Below are 16,549 nucleotides of genomic sequence, written 5' to 3'. Positions count from 1 at the left end.
ATTCACTAATCCACTGCCAACTGAACATCACTTAGATGGTCCGTGGATGAACTCATCAGCCTTCTTTCCCTTCTCCAGAACCCACTTCCCTTCTTTTATTTCCTCTATCTTGTAGTGCAAGTTTCACTACAGCTGCCCAGCCTCACAAGTGTGAAACCTACTGGGCTTAGTTCCTAATTCTCAATTTTTCCCTCCCTTCTTTATTCTTTCTACCACTAGTTTAGCTTTTGCAACATTCTCCTAATATTACTCCATGTGTAGTCTGGCTGCAGCATACTACTCTTGACTCTACCCCAATGCTCCCAAATATACAACATACCCAATTCTACATTCTACCCTCCTGCTGATATCTTTCCAATACAAAACAAACTACTTTACTCTTCAGCCCCAAATCATGAGGGCACTCCACTTTGCCCACAGGTTTAAGTCCAGTTTCCCTACCAGAGCAGAGGAGACCCTCCAAATGAGTCTTGCCCACCTCTCAGGCCATGTTCTGCAAGCTTGCTGCTTACTTTAGGCTTTAGAAGCACTGACACCTTGCATTTCCCCTAAGCCAAACACACTTACACCCACCACCTGTTTTCCACCCCCATGGACTTCTTTATCCCTCCTTTTTTTAAAAAAAAAGTTTCCTTCCCCTTACACTCCCTCACTTTCCAAGGTCCAGCCATTGTAAGCACCCTGATTCAATACTTCACTAACATTATATGAAAAGTCTCTGTTTATGTGTCTGTGTTATGCTACTACACTGTGAGTTCCTCAAAAGCAAAAATTGTCACATCTGTTTTTGCATTCCCCATGGCAACATCCAGGACTTGGCACATATTGGAGCTTACTAAATGTTTATCAAATTGAACTGAATGTCTAAGTTTAAGGCACCTGCTAGGTGGTTGAAAAAAGCAAGACACTGCAAAACATTATTGTTTTATATCCTCTTTTGTTATTTTTATTATAAGGAATGGCCACCTATTGATGCAAATTTTTTAAATGGGGATTTACAGTAAACATGTACTAGAACTGAGAGAATGAGGCCACTTTCAGGACTTCCTACTGATTCTTAATGTTCTATGCTTTATGCTTCTTTTTCTTATTACCCACATGCTTTTTTTCCTCAGATGTCTCTGATTCTCTTGGTAGATCCGATCCTCATAAATCTAGTGGACCACAAACCCCCACACTCCCAACTCTCCTTAAAGCTCCCTCTCTGTCTGCATTCTTCTGCATTCTAATTCCATTACTAATGGCCTGTTTCCCGATATAAATTTTTGATTCTGAAAAAATCAAATTGAACCTTCAAATTTATGTACCAGGTTCCTGTCTATGATTTAATAAGCTGTTAAGTATAGGGTAGAGAGGAAGGCAGCATGATAGGGTCTTCTGTCAGCATTGTGGATGGGTTAGTTTAACTCTAATGAGGCTGTGGACAGCAAGCCATCATGGGTAGACTCCAGTGAGCGTCTGCTCATGGAGGTAGGGGTTCTCTAACCCTCTGTTCAAACCTCTGGTCCTGCCTTCAAGGAGCTTACAATTCAATCAACACAGCTGACTATAATGCCATTCACAGGAACATAAGAAAGGAGCTCTAAAAAAGTGCAAACAAATGCTATGAGAGCCCAAATGTGGAAGAGATTATTTTTTGTTACCAATAACTGCAGAAAGTTCTCTGCTCAAGAAAGCATTTGAGTCGATTGGACAGGATATGTATAGCTAGAGATGGAAGAAAACAGACTGTGGTAGAGATGTATGTAGAAGGCACTCCAAAGAGGCTGAAGAAAAGGAACTAAGTTACAAGAGTCCAAGTTGGGAGGCTGGCTTAAAGTGAACAAAAGACTGGTTTAGACAGATCATAAATTATCTTAAGGAAAGAGCAGTAAGAGAGAAAGCCATAAAGTCACCTTAAGTCACTTCATCAGGTCCTTGAATCCTGAAAAAAGGAATGTTTACTTCATTTTATAGTAATTGGGAACTGAGTACTTTCTAAAAGTACTACTCCAGCAGCAGCAGTAAGGGTATACAGACACACTGACAAATTCACAGTGGAAAATACTCTAAGTTTCTACCACAGTATCAGTGAGAGTTAATGAAAGGAGCTGTGATTGTGAGAAGGAAGGAGTTAATATCAGGGAATGAGCAGAAGTAAAATAACCAGGAATGTTACTGTGAGGATAAAGAAGGCAGAAGTACTCATTTTGATTCAGTGATTTTGAACTTTGTTGACAGCAAGAAGGAGGGTAGCACTTTCACTAGTGCTAAAGAAGGTGGGAAAAGGCTAATGTGTGGGGAGTGTAGGTCAAGAAATTGTGATTCAGGTTTAGATGGTGTGAGACAAGATAAATTTTTAGGGACACAGGACAGTAACTAGAGGAAGGAGATTATACAAGATGCCAGAAATGCATTGTAGAAAAAAGACTTTAACATATTGAAAAATTCTGGCATGGGATCCTGTAACTCCTCTTAGGGTTTTCTATGAGGCTTAAATAAGACGATGCTCAGGAAAAAGGCGCTTAGCACTGTGCCTAGAATACGAAAGTGCCTGATGTTAGTCACTGTCAATAGTTGTTTGGGTTGCTATTTTCAGCGCAGGTTCTGTTTGAGTTTATGCCACTGATTCATGGATACAGGGTGTGAGAAGACCTTACAGCTGTGCGCAATCATTAAAATTAATGAAGAAATTCTGTGTTGGGCAACAGTATCCACCTAGAAGAGAACAGCCATCCCAGCAGTGACACTGTCTGGAGATTGAAGATAATTTATTTTCTCTAATTTGGCCAAGTGCACGCACAAAAATGAATCTTGCATATCACATAATGAACTCCCATAATACTGTTTTGTGCTAACACAATGAACTTTTTAATATCTGTCTCCAAATTTTTACACATTATTCAAAATCAATGACTGCCCCATTGATAATTTCCATCATTAAATCAGTCAAGTTACATTTGATTTATGTGTGAAAAACCAAGCAAAGAAGTCAATATGTTTAGGTATCACCACACAAATCTCACTCAGAAATGTAGCTGTTAATAGGTCAAAAGTGCCAAACAAGCTGTCGTGGCCCATCGATACGCTCTTGGTCAAGGTGGCTATTTAATCAGATTAATACAAAACAGGCAATTCAGTAAGTGTCAATAGAAGGGCATTGTTCCAGTTACCCATTTATTAATGCTTAAGGGGTTAACAGATAACCTACTGTGAATAAAATAAATCACCACAGATGACAATTGTGTTCTGGCACACTAAAAAGTTAAAAGAAACATAGAGATGCATAAAGAAAACTATTTGGTATGAAGATCCCTAGATCTACCCAAGCCCTGGGTTCTTGCATCTGTGATTGGCCCGACTTGACCTGAAAATAGCTTCTTGAGGTGACATTTCATTTTGCCTGCCAATTGAAAGTCTTCCCTCTTCTATAGGAGCAAAACAATCAACTTGACCTCATTTCACACCTAAATGCGTCACTGCGATTGTTTCACTAGCCCCCTCCATGAGCACACTTGCTTTTGTTTCCTGCAGTTATAAACCCGAAACTATATTCTACTTGGCCCATATTTATCAGATAGCTCAATCTAGAAAAGAAACGTGAAAAATTTCAATGACGTGAGGAATTCAATTCTGTTATAGAGAAATAAACATTCAACTCTTGGTCATGCACTCAGCATTCACAGCTCATCTTGAATTATGACATCCCCTGGTACACATTAACATGCCTTAGGTCTTCAGAAAGAATAACAAAAGAAGCAAAAAGTCAGGCAGTCTGAAAATTACAAAGCTCTAAGTAAATACCACTTGAGTTATCAGGTATTAATGTTTGTGGGCTAATTCATTTTCATATATCAACTAGAAATGCTCAGCCTTCCGATCTTAAGTCATTCCTGTAAACAGTATCCTTTTTTACGAGGGCAGCTATGTGCCTTCCTGAACACTTGGTTAAGAGCATGTTCACTTTCATGTGTGCTCTGGCTGCCTCTCCAAATAAAAATAGAAACTGGTTTGAGCACCACACAGAGCTCCAGTGGTATAATATGAGCCTATCAGTGGTTTCCTTTGATATCTTATCTGTTCCATTCACTCAATAAAACAGAACTCAAAGCCGGGGACACACTGTAGGAGGGATCCCCTTGGAAAACACACGCAAGGCCTTTAAGCTGGGTTTTAACTTATCTAATAAAAGCCAGCTAAATGGAAACTAATACTTCATATTTCACCCCCTTTATTAAAGATCATAAGTACTGCTACTCAGGAGTAGGAAGAATAAAAGAAATATATGGAGGAGTACAGGTAGAGGCAATAAAGAGTGTGGTTTATCTTTTTTCTCCAAGATTTAGGAAGCACTTAAAGGCAAAACTCACAGACCAGAATTTTAAAAAAACACAACAAAGACTCCTCATCAAATACAGTGTTCCTTTCACGAGGTGGCAATCCTGCTGGATTTCTTAGTAGAATATAAACAGCTTAACCTAGGCAAAATCAGGGGGTTGCCACCTACCACTTCCTCCATATTATACTTTTATATTAGTTTAGTAATTCACACACACAAAATAGATAGCTGAATCCACTCCCCAGCTCCTCTACCTCCACGGAAAAACAATACTAGAACTAAACTCCAAGAACCAAACTAAAGGGAAGTGTTCCACCTAGAGACAGTTTTCATGAGTCAAAGTGGATGAGAGCTTATCTAGCAAACGAATACTATTTTAGCCTATCCTTGCAAGTTTGTAGTAAAACATGAAGCAAGAGGTATTGTCCCTGGTGTAATTAACAATGTTAATCTTCTTTTTCCTCTCTACAGTGATAAAGGAATCATTTTGGTATTTAATTAATGCAGAGGATCATTTTGGAAACTGGCTAATGAGCCTCTGATCACATTACCATGAAAATGTGCATTAACATTGCAACTGAGGAGGCTGTTTCATGTGTAGCAAATCCACTTTGTAATTAGCCCACTGTGAAATGAATCACGTCGGGGGGAAATCTGAGGGAACGGGTAGCAGTGGACACTTAGCTACTGCTGTGCCCACAGACCACCAACATCTTCATTTCATCAGCAATATTGTCTGAAAACAAAACTAGCAGCATGTCACATCTGGGACAAACTGGAAGAAGGGAAAAATAAACTTTGTTTTGCTATTCCAGAAATCTGGACTTGAGTCTATACCCTCAGGAAAACCTGCCCAAATTGAATGATGGATTGATAGGATTCTACTAAAACTATGAAGGCTGTGGATATTATCATCTGATTTTTATTCAGAAAAGCCCTCAGATACACATAAAACAGGCATCTGAATTTATATGATATATTCTTTCTTAGATCAAATACAGAGATTGTGACAAGCTCTTGAAATTAATTTCTAGTGATAAACAGACAAAAATTATTAAAATGATCCACATGGCAAGAAAATCCTTTTATCTCCTTGTAAAGCCAGGACATATTATATATTTTTCCTCAAACACTCAAAATTTATCAGGCTATCCTTTTAAACCAAACTGAAAACTCCTGATGAATCTAATTATTCCTCTGATTATCTGGCAAGAAACTCTTCCCATCTATTAAAAAAATAACTGAGATCATAGAGTTATTAAATCCCGATATTTATGCAGACAATGATAGACTTGATTTTCAAATGTCAACAGTATTCCAAAATGAAAGAGGTGTCTCAAAATATTACAGACACGGATCTCAGTGTAACTCCTCTTACTTGACTGACATCTTGGCAGGAGATACAAAAAATGTTAAAAAGCATCCCACAGGAAGTCATCTGAAGGGGGAGTGGCAAAGAAACTGAAAACTGCCACCCAAAACCAAAATCAAAAGCCCCAAACCAGCAAGTCTGCCTTCAATTCTGCAATCAACTGAAAGAAAAATAAAGCCAGCCAGAATTCATTTACCATCTCTCAGACAAAAACACAAAGCCTGGCTTGTTTAGTTGCTGGTATTAGACCCTGCACTCACCTGGGAAACTTCATACAGCAGTTTGTAGTGTTCCTCTCTTTTCTGAAAAGTGCACAAATTGCAGCCCATTCTAAGAAGCAGAGGGAAAGAGCAAATCTTCTAATTTCCCCAGAACTGAAAGACAAGTGAACTGAAAGGGAATCACCCTCCAGACTTGACTACTGGTTTTCATCAGTCACTTCAGTCCAGAAACACAGAAAAACCGCTGTTAGCTGGAAGCACAAGCCAGGGTGGTGTGTAGCAGCATGCTCTTCTTCGCTTTCCCTAAGTATCTTGCACTCACGGATACACACACAGAGTTTCCAGTCAGTTCATGGCAACACTCCCCCTGTCTCTGCATCAGTGCACATGACTACACAGATTCCAGCTCATGAATATTAATAGTGCCTCATTGATTATTTATGACAGAACATGTTAGCAGGGAGGGGTGTCATAGCTGCTGCTGATGACAGATGAATATTCACTAATTAAGAAGCAAATGTAGTGTGGTTAAACAAAATTCACTTGTGTCAATACCGTCTCTGTTTATTAAGGATAGAGGGGTTGAGCCTAGGGCATTTCAAAAAAGAACATACACTTAATTTCCCCAGTTTTTAATCTGTGAATTGGAATTTCAGAAACAGAAATACACTTGGTTCACATCTTTATGATTTGAAACAATTAGAAGAAATATTTTCAGCTTTGCTAAAATCCAGGGGGAAGTGAATAAGAGCAATTACTTCCATTCATAAATAAAAACAGAGGCAAAGGAGGTAGGGGTGAGGTAGGAAGGAAATAGAAGGAAGGAGGTATCATTCAGTGTTTTAACTCTAATCCTAAAAAAATAACTGAATAGTTCATATATTAAGACCATTAATTACTAAACAGGAAATAAGGCATGTTTTCTCAGTCTAAATAAAGAACATTAACCAGTATGATTAAATGATACTTGTACAGATAATAAATATTTTAATTAGATAATAGGGAGATATCTATTGAATGAGAATTTGCAGCACTGTAATGCATGCAGATCTATATTTACAAATTAGTTAAATACAATGCCTGCTCTCAGAAAAATTTCAAGTGCATATGGTATTTATGCTAATATTATTAAAGTCATATATAATATTTCAGAAAACTGACATTGGCAATATTTAAATTCTAATGTAATGCACAGTGACTCCATTTGTGATTCTATATTTAGAGTTCATAATGTATAAAGGTGAACCCAGATTTAAAAGCTAAGCTTAGATGTTTAGATACTAGAAATAATGCATTTAATTTCACACTCTCACAAATACATATTTTGTATTGCAAGCTGGCAATTTTTGCCCCTTAAAGATACACCACAAACAGCTAAAGCAGATAATAAAAGAAAATCTCTTTTGTTTCTACGCTGACTTATCCACACCCTCTGCTAATTAAGAAGTATGTCCTTGTTCCAGCACATCTTTAAACTGGACAGGATCGCAGGTGGGTTCCAAAGCAAAAATAATTACTTGGAAACTGATGACTCTGGTTAGGAATTACATTGGATGCTGGATTTTTAATTGCTTAACACTTACGTATAACTACTTTTTGGGGCCCAGTTCTTAAAAGTGCTTTGTCAAATGTTTGCAATCAATAATGGGAAATGATTCTAATGAGTACTAATTGTTAACAAATTGGTTTTGCAACTAGCAACACCTCAACACCAGCAAGTAGCAAGGAGATGAGCAATCATCTGCTGCTTATCAGTCGTTTCCCTTGGGAAGTAATAATCCGATTTTCTGGGCCTAATTTCACCTAACAGTCTGGATGAAAGCCAAGCTGAGAGACCTACATGAAAAGGGCATCATAATTGGGAACACCACAAGTTAACAAAGTTCACCGGGACTTTTGGCAAATTAGGAACCACTTGTAGTAGATATTAATTAAGGCAGGATTCCATTATGGAAAGAATGTATTCAAGAAGGTATTCATGGGGACCTTTATGAAAATCAATGGTGACCACGAACAAAAGTAATTTTCTTGGGTGCAGTTATAAAATACATCTGATGCTTTTAGAAGTTTTAATTTTCTGAGTCTCTATACCACTTTCCACAAAGTATTAATATGCTAGAGCCACATTCTCAAAGCAAACAACGACTATTTCTTCAAGGGCTTCCACATTGTGAGAATTCTTGATTCTCAGACATGTCAATGCTAGACTTAGAAAAGTCAGATCAAGGAATACCATAACTACATGGAATCTTGAATAGGGTTTGTCCAGATTAGTGTGATGCCCCGACATATCCCAGAATAATTTAGGCAGTGAATAAAGAAGTATTTGCAAAGTCCCCTTGGGGAACTGACGAGAAAGAAGGAAATATTCAACTTCCCCATTTGGAGAATTTCTTATATTCTTGCAAGCAGTGGGAACAACCAAATCAATATGGCACACCCTCAATCTTGGGGTTTGCCCTTATGAAATTTATTCCTTAAAAGGATAGGCTAAGCCTACTTAAAATTAGGCCTAAGAGTCACCCCCAGAGAACCTCTTTTGTTGCTCAGATGTGGCCTCTCTCTCTAAGCCAATTAGGCAGGTGAACTCACTGACCTGCTCTCTATGTGGGACATGACTCCCAGGGGTGTAAATTTCCCTGACAATGTGGAACAGAAGTCTTGGGATGAGCCACGATGCAGCATCAAGGGATTGAGAAAATCTTCTTGACCAAAAGGGGGAAGGGGGAAATGAGACAAAATAAAGTTTCAGTGGCTGAGAGATTTCAGAGTTGAAAGGTTATCCTGGAGGTTATTCTTATGCATTATAGGGATATCCCTTTTTAGTTTATGGTGTATTGGAGTGGCTGGAGGGAAGTACCTGAAACTGTTTAGCTGTGTTCCAGTAACCTGGATTCTTGAAGATGATTGTATAATGATATATCTTTCACAATGTGACTGTGTGATTGTGAAAATCTTGTGTCTGATGCTCCTTTTACCTGGAGTATGGACAGATGAGTAAAAAATATGGATAAAAATAAATAAATAATAGGGGGAATAAGGGGTAAAATAAATTGGGTTAATGGAAAAAAAAAGATCAAGGAATGAGAGTAGGCAAGGATGGCTCACTCATCTATAAGTGAAAGTTTGCTTCCTCCACTGATACATCTTCTTTATGTGACAGGTTATCAAACCTAAGTAGGAAACTTAGTTACCATACTTGTTATTTATCAGAGCTTTCATTTCATGGTATTTTATATTTGGCTTGAAAAAAATCAACAATCACAGCTTTAAAAAATATTTTCTTGGTCGTCAAAAAGTAAAGAATGAATATAGTGCCATAAGCAACTTCAAATTGTGGTTATTCTTTCACAATGTCTTTTGCTGTTCTCTTTATTCATTACTGGCCCTTCAGTCTTTTTGTTTCTATCTCAGAAAGTAGGGGAAGCTTCCCCAGTCATTCATCAACTATTGCCCTTGGCCCATACACCCTGGAAAGATTCCATCTTCTGTGACTTCCACTACAAGTTCATCAGATGGAATTGAAAGGTGATTTGAGAAAAGAGAGTTTATAATTTCAGGGTCCTCTAAAATTCATTAGAATAGAAGATGAGGTTAAGTTTTCCAATGACTAAGCAGCTAGATTTTGTATTAGATTATAACGTTTGAAGTAGATATGGAAAAATGCATTAATCTGAATAATGTTTTTAAAAATACAAATGAATTATATATTGGGTGACAATAATTTGGTTTAATATGGGGTAAAAAATAGGCAGAGAATGGATAACAACCTTTCCAAATCTCTTCAAAATAAAAATTTACTAAAGCATAAAAACATATTTTGGATATGTGTATTTCTAATATAGCTCTTCATTTTAATAGTCTTTAATTAGTGTGAACTTAGTCCCCCCAAACTCAGAAGTATCCAAAATGTGGCACATGTTCATCAAGATCTAAACTGGCATATAAGAGGTCATATTACACTAGTAAATGAAAGGAAGAAATCTAGCATTTATCTTGCTTTTCCTATATAAACTACTACTGAATCAAGAGTAGATGAGGATTTATCTTTATAGCATTTTTCCAGCTAATGAATGGAGGAGTGATAGAATTAGAATATGATCATTCAAGCAACACAATTAATTGATGGATCAAGGTATTGAGAATGGTGGCTAATATGATAAACACACACACACACACACACATGAGCTAAATGGACATTAGGCACTCCCCGATAGAAGCACGACATCACTCTTGGAATAACAGCCTCGCCTAAAGTGAGCAAGTTACAGGGAATGCAGAGAATAGGGGAGCATGTTAAACTACATCATGCGTATGTTGTCAGCCAAATTCAGACTGTGGGCAGATCTATACAGATAGACACATGATCCAGTTCTTTCAACAAATAAATTACAAGGAAAAAAAAGAAGACAGAGAGGTAGATGATGGTGAGGAAGCCTATAAATTAACGGAGCCTTTAAAGACATTAAAAATGACAAGCACTACCAAACTATATTTTGAGGTATGCAACAACTGGGTGATAAAATCATAACGAAAAGAAAGGAAACAATTACCATGTAAGTCACTATGATTCTATGTTTCGAGTTGGGGGAGGACTGTGATTAAACAGGGGCACACGAAAGCTTCAGGGGTGACTGGCAAAGTTCTAACTCCTAACCGGGTAGACCAAACAGGACTATTTTGAATCACCAACCCCCTTGCCCTGTGACAGTAGCCATAAATTGTAGATGACCTTTTCTTCTCTATCACCTTTTCCAATGATTCTGATCTTCTCTTTCTCATGTTGGTTTGGAAGGTCAGTAGGTGACCCCATTCTCTTGCCCACTCTCTAACCTTACTGCTTTCATAGGTGGACCTTGTAACCCTACCAGCCACCTTGGCACGTGGATTACAAATTTCCATGTCAGCCTGATTCTTATATTCATGTTTTGGGGATATTTGGGTTTCTGTAACTATTAGTAGATAATTTTGCTGCTGAATATTTTCTAAAGGCTAACCTCAAGATCAGTCATAAAGAGGCTCAGGGAGAGACTGTGACTTGCTCAAGGTCAAACTGAATAAAGAGACCTGAAGTCGGTTCTTGAATTACAACTTCTATGGTTGAATTCAATAATCAACTTGCTGAGCTAGCTCTCTTGCAGAAGAAACCAGACCTACATCAATAAGTCTTTACTTGATGACTGAGGAAATGGGGGACGGTGCTTTAAAGTGCTGAAATTTAAAATTAAAAAAAAAGAGAGAGGGAGAGAGAGAGAGGATAACCTTGAAAACACAGGTCTAGCCTAAAATAAGGGAAGTGATTTGTGCTTCAGAATGTAAACTTCAGCAAAGCACTGAAAATTGTTTTGCATGAGACAGCTAAATACCTTCAGTTAGCTAGTACCCCTCAATGATCAGTAATTAGGAGTTATACCTGATTGTTAGACAAACCTGGATGAATTGGTCATCCTGGGCTTCTCTTTCAGCTTCCAGCAAAGCTCAGCTGCCATGGTCTCCATCTTCCTACCTTTGCCACAGATGTAACCTCATCCTGCTTATTGTCAGCTCCACAAATCAATCTATGGACACCTGGTAAGCTCTTCAACTGCGGAAATCTTGGTGAAGTTTTTCCATATCCATTTCAAGGCACACATCACTTCTACTTTACATCATTGTTTTTACTCGGCGCTTTATCCCTGCTATTGGATACGTGGGGGCAGCAGAAACGGGAACTGATCTGGTATAAGGATGGTATCTTTTACACTGCAGGCCTTCCATTAAGGCATTGAACAAATGGACGTAGTTGGGACATGGTAAGATACCATGGTCTCGCAACTTGACATAAATTTATGTTTGTCTTTCTATGCCTAATTTCCAGGTGACATTTTCCCCCAATCAGCCAATCAGGGCTGCTTTAAGTTAAAGGACTGAAGAACCATGAGCATAAAGACATATTTAACTTTATTCTATAAACATTCATTTGAAAGTCTATGAAATAAAAGTTTCTGTGACAGGTCTACAAATGAATAAGGTATGACCATATGTGCTGCATAAGTTATTTATGTATCTATATGTACATAATATAGACACATTTAAATTTGTATTCTGCTCCACATATCAGTCACTTATTCACTTATTTACTTATTCCACAAATATTTATTAGGCACTTATATGCCTGATGGTATATGAATGTTGGGTATTAGGGATTTTCCATCATCTCATTTGATTTTTGCAATATCTCAGAGGTAAACATGTCAGATATTACCCCTTATTTACTTATTAAATAAATCACCAGATATTGAAATTCCCAGTGCAAAGAGCTCTAGAGCCTTTGTCATTTAACTGTAATCAAGATTTTTTTCCTACAACACTGTGCAATATCACTACTATCATACATTTATAAAGACGCTGCTGCTGATATTTCTCATATGTCATCCATTTGGTTGGGGTGAGCTCAACAGATTAATATAACCAAGCAGCCTTTTCACATTGTATTCCCTAACTGACCATCTTCAATTTGTGTCTGCAGCCATTGCTTGCAGAACTGAGAGTGCTTTATCAACTTGGGAACTCAAGGATTTTCAAATATTAGATTAGACTGCAGTGGAAAGAAAGGGCATGGGGTTGCAAGAAAGAGGACTTAGGCTCCCATCCAACCTATGTGTGGCCTTGGCCAAGTTACTTACACATTCTGATTTACCTCGCAGGCTGATTGCAAAGTTGATATGAGGCAACATACATGAGAAGAGATTCATAAATTGTTACATATTTTATCTATATTGATGTATTGGCTAAGCATAGGTTCTGGAGTCGGGCTGTCCTTGAATCAAGTTCCAGCTCCCCTAATTTCTAGTTAAGCTATGTTGGGAAAGTTATTATTCATTCTCCTATGTTTGCTGCTTTCTCATCTCTAAACCAGGGATAATAATGGCACCTACCAAACAATCTTCTAAGGGAAAAAGTTGTTGCGATGTTAATACATGCTCAATATATGTAGTGTATTACACTAGAAATCATGAGAGTAGTAAAATAGTGATAATAACGACCCCATTTTAGATTGCTGTGTGTTAGGTTATCTGTCTCACTTTTTCTATTATATTAATAATCTCTATACATGATCTTTATTACATTACTTGAAAGTTACTTCAGTGAAATTTTATAGTCATCCTTCTGTTTATCTTGTTTGTTATTACACATGTATAACTTCAAAAATCTGCTTGTTTTTCTGCCTTTTGTATAAAGGAATAGTGATGGGTGGGCAACAGTGGCTCAGTGGCAGAGTTCTCACCTGCCAGGCTGGAAACCCAGGTTCGATTCCTGGTGCCTGACCATGCAAGTAAATAAATAAATAAATAAAATAATTAAAGGAATAGATTGCAGGAGGTATCACTTTGCATGTGTGTGTATGTATACACACATGTACACAATTTCACATACACACATACATATTTTCTGTGTAAAGAATGTAATGTAATATATTCTGAGCAATACCCTGATATTTTATTAATTTCTTTGAATGAATGATAAGTTAGTAATGTGGACATAAGTGTATAAGAAATCAACAGTAGCATTCATGCAATTACAAAATAGATTCTCTGATAATGCTGCTTTGAGAAATATTAATGACCACGAATCTAGCTCAGTATAATACTGGCTTTCTTGATTTGATCATCTGCAGGCCAACTGACCATGTGCTTTCAAGGTATCAAGTTTTGGTATTGACACACTGTTCAGCAAAATCAAAAGTAGCACTTAAGGTTTCCCTGGAACATCATCACTGTTAATTCTGAAAAAGTGGTCTAATAAATATTCAGTAAATACTTTTATTAACACAGTATTTATTTAACACTACTATGAATGGAGTACAGTGATAATTTCAAAACACTCTTTTTAAATAAGAGCTGACATTTATTTAGTGCTTTCTTGTATATCAAGCTTTATTCTAGAACTAGGTGCATTCATTTCATTTAATTGCCATAGCAACCATCAGAGGTGACCACTATTAATATCCCATATTGATAGGTGAGAAAGGTCACCTGGGCAGTAGATGAGGGGGCCAGAACTCAAACCCAGGCAACCTAGATCCACTATTTAACCAGTACATTACAGAACCTATCCCTCGGAGATAGTCATTGTTATGACAAATGCCTAGATGGCTGGAAGAGAGAATTCTAGCGATGTTTGGAGCACAATGAGATGTGAGAATTTCCCTGAGGACTAAAATATAGTCTAAAATTAACTCCCAGCTTCCATGTTGCGTCCTCAATCATGGATGCACAAAACAGATAGAATAAACCTAAACAATTTCATAACCTTACTCCACTCCACTGGTGATGGAGTATTGCTGCACTGAATATACACCTATAACTTTAGAATAACTTACCTTCTTAATATTTATTTTAGTAGAGAACATATGTAACTATCACAAAGGGATTTTGTTAAGTTGTACTTTACCTGGTGCCTGTTAAATGCAGGTGCTCAATAAATATTAGCCAATATTAAAACTACTTGCAATGCAGTATGCTGAATTCTCACAGCGATGTTATTATGAAGATAATCAAGTAAATCAAGCAAATAGAAAGCCATATTAGTAGGTTGCCTACATTTTTATAAATGTCTGGACGGATATTTTGAAACATCAAGCTTCCTCTGGGAGAGGCTGGATTCCTCTAAGATAAACACCAGGTAGGGGTAGAAAAGAGCTATATGGTTATAGTATGTAGGGACTGGGCCAACATGAGGACACTTCTAATTCTGCAACAGTTTACTGAGAATCTCTTATTTATCATGTCTTGTGCCAGCCTGTGGGGTGGGGCTGAGGTACTTAACTAGGGGTGTAGACCAGAATCACTTGTGAACATGTTTTTTTTCTAAGTGTATGTGCACAACCTCTACCCACAGGGCTGCTAAGACAATAAATCTGGGTTGGAGACTTGGGATATATATATTTTTAAATTCCACTGAAAATCCAGATGTGTACATCCCTTTTCCCTTCTGCAAGTCTCAAAGTAAGGTGTGAAACTAGATGATCTCTTGAATGTCCCCGACCCTACAATTTCTGATACGATTACTTATATGACTATGAAGATCACTGGGTCTTTCTTAGTAATTTGAGAAGAGAACTAACATTTATGAAGCACTTTTTGTACCTAAAGTGCTTGAAATCTCACAAGCTTCACAAAAATTCTGTGAGATATTTATTTTTGTACATAAGAAAACAAGCTCAGAGATATTACATAATTTGATCAAAGTCACACAGCTGGTTAAGTGGCAATGCTGAGATTTAAATCCAGATGTGCTGAGTCCATATCTTTTACAATAAGATTTGCTAGTTCCCTATTAAAACATTAGGACCCATGTGCCGTGAATGAAGAGTTTGTGGAAGGGATGGTATTGAATCAGAGTCCTTGTCTCCTTGGGTAGCTCACCAGATATGTACTTCCTATTAGTTGTACCAATGAACAAATTCTTACCAGACCTGTGGAAAGATTTGGTTTTGGCTTCTGGGATCACGTATTCAGTTTATCATGAAAAAACCCACCATCCCCTAGTGGCATAGTGAGTGGCTCAAATCCCAGGTGTTGGTAACAGGCAAAGAGAATTATGTGAGCATTAACTGGGGAACAGGGATCTATCGTGGATAGGTTTGGTCATATCCCACTGGTCTTCATCACTAGGCCTCCTAGTCAACCTTAGCCTACCTATGGAAAAAGCTAACAATTGTTGGATCAAGACAACAACAACTTTAAGAATTCCATCCTGAAACCACAATTTCCTGGGACACACTATTACTACTACTCTGATACTATATGTTTTGTGACCTCCATTACCCTGAGTGCTTCATCATCATTTCTTACAGCTATCTGTGAAACAGATTTCAAATGGCAAGAAAGTAAACTCTAGATGGGCTGAACTTAGTGCTTAGAGATACTGAAAAGCAAAGGAAGAATCATATTTTTTTTTGAGTGGAAGGGTTTATACTTTACTTGATAAGTTGTGCATTATGGGAGGCCCTCTCATTAATACAGAATCCACTGTATTTTCATAGGTTTTAGTAGGTTAAAGATAAAGACTTATTAGAAGTTCACAGTTGTTATTAGCTGAACCAAGTCAATTACCTGGTATTTTTGCTTAATTCGTGATGAGTGTTTTCTAGTTTTTGGTCCCAATGAGGTAAAAAGTGAATCCTTAACTGAGATATGAATGTGGGCATATTTTTTCTGGCTTTCCCTCCCCACACAGGAGATGGCAGTACTTAAATTTGGTGCTTCATTCTCAGCGATGCCTGGAGGAAAAAACACAGCCCTGTTCCCCTCATGTTCTATACTGGTTTAAAATTTCTTACAACAAAATCACTATCAGAAATATAACTGAAAATTACTTGAGGAAAAAAATGCAGTTGCTCCTGGCCAGAAGACTCTTCCCTGGGCCAATAAATCTGAATTTTCTTTGTCACCTCAGTAAGGCTGACCTTTTTTCTTACCTGGCTCCGCTTCCCACATTTCATAAAAGATAATGACATGCTCCTAGCTTAATTTCCTACAAGTTTGTTTCCTCACCTGTGTTAGAAAGACAGCCTTATTTTGGGGCATTTGTTTTCTCATTTGTTTATATTTTTGATGACTCAGCCTAATGTTTTAAGTATGAAGAACAAAGCAA

General features: G+C 37.5%; 1 protein-coding gene across 2 annotated transcripts in view; it reads right to left on the bottom strand.

The window, feature by feature from the left end:
• Nucleotides 1-16,549, bottom strand: part of PDZRN4 (PDZ domain containing ring finger 4) — a 407,543-nt gene that overhangs the window by 130,433 nt on the left and 260,561 nt on the right. Inside the window, exon 1 of one of the 2 annotated variants that reach the window (XM_077170578.1) lies at nucleotides 5,951-6,826. The exons of the other annotated variant lie outside the window; for it this stretch is intronic. Within the exon in view, the coding sequence (XP_077026693.1) occupies nucleotides 5,951-6,019 (69 nt within the window). The 5' untranslated portion in view covers nucleotides 6,020-6,826. Of the gene's footprint in view, nucleotides 1-5,950; nucleotides 6,827-16,549 lie in introns of those variants that run through there. 2 annotated transcript variants of the gene reach the window in all.

This window comes from Tamandua tetradactyla, chromosome 7 (genome assembly GCF_023851605.1).
Source record: "Tamandua tetradactyla isolate mTamTet1 chromosome 7, mTamTet1.pri, whole genome shotgun sequence".
Classification (NCBI taxonomy): domain Eukaryota; kingdom Metazoa; phylum Chordata; class Mammalia; order Pilosa; family Myrmecophagidae; genus Tamandua; species Tamandua tetradactyla.
The sequence above is the reverse complement of the archived record's forward strand: the minus strand, read 5'-3'. Positions and strand labels throughout refer to the sequence as shown.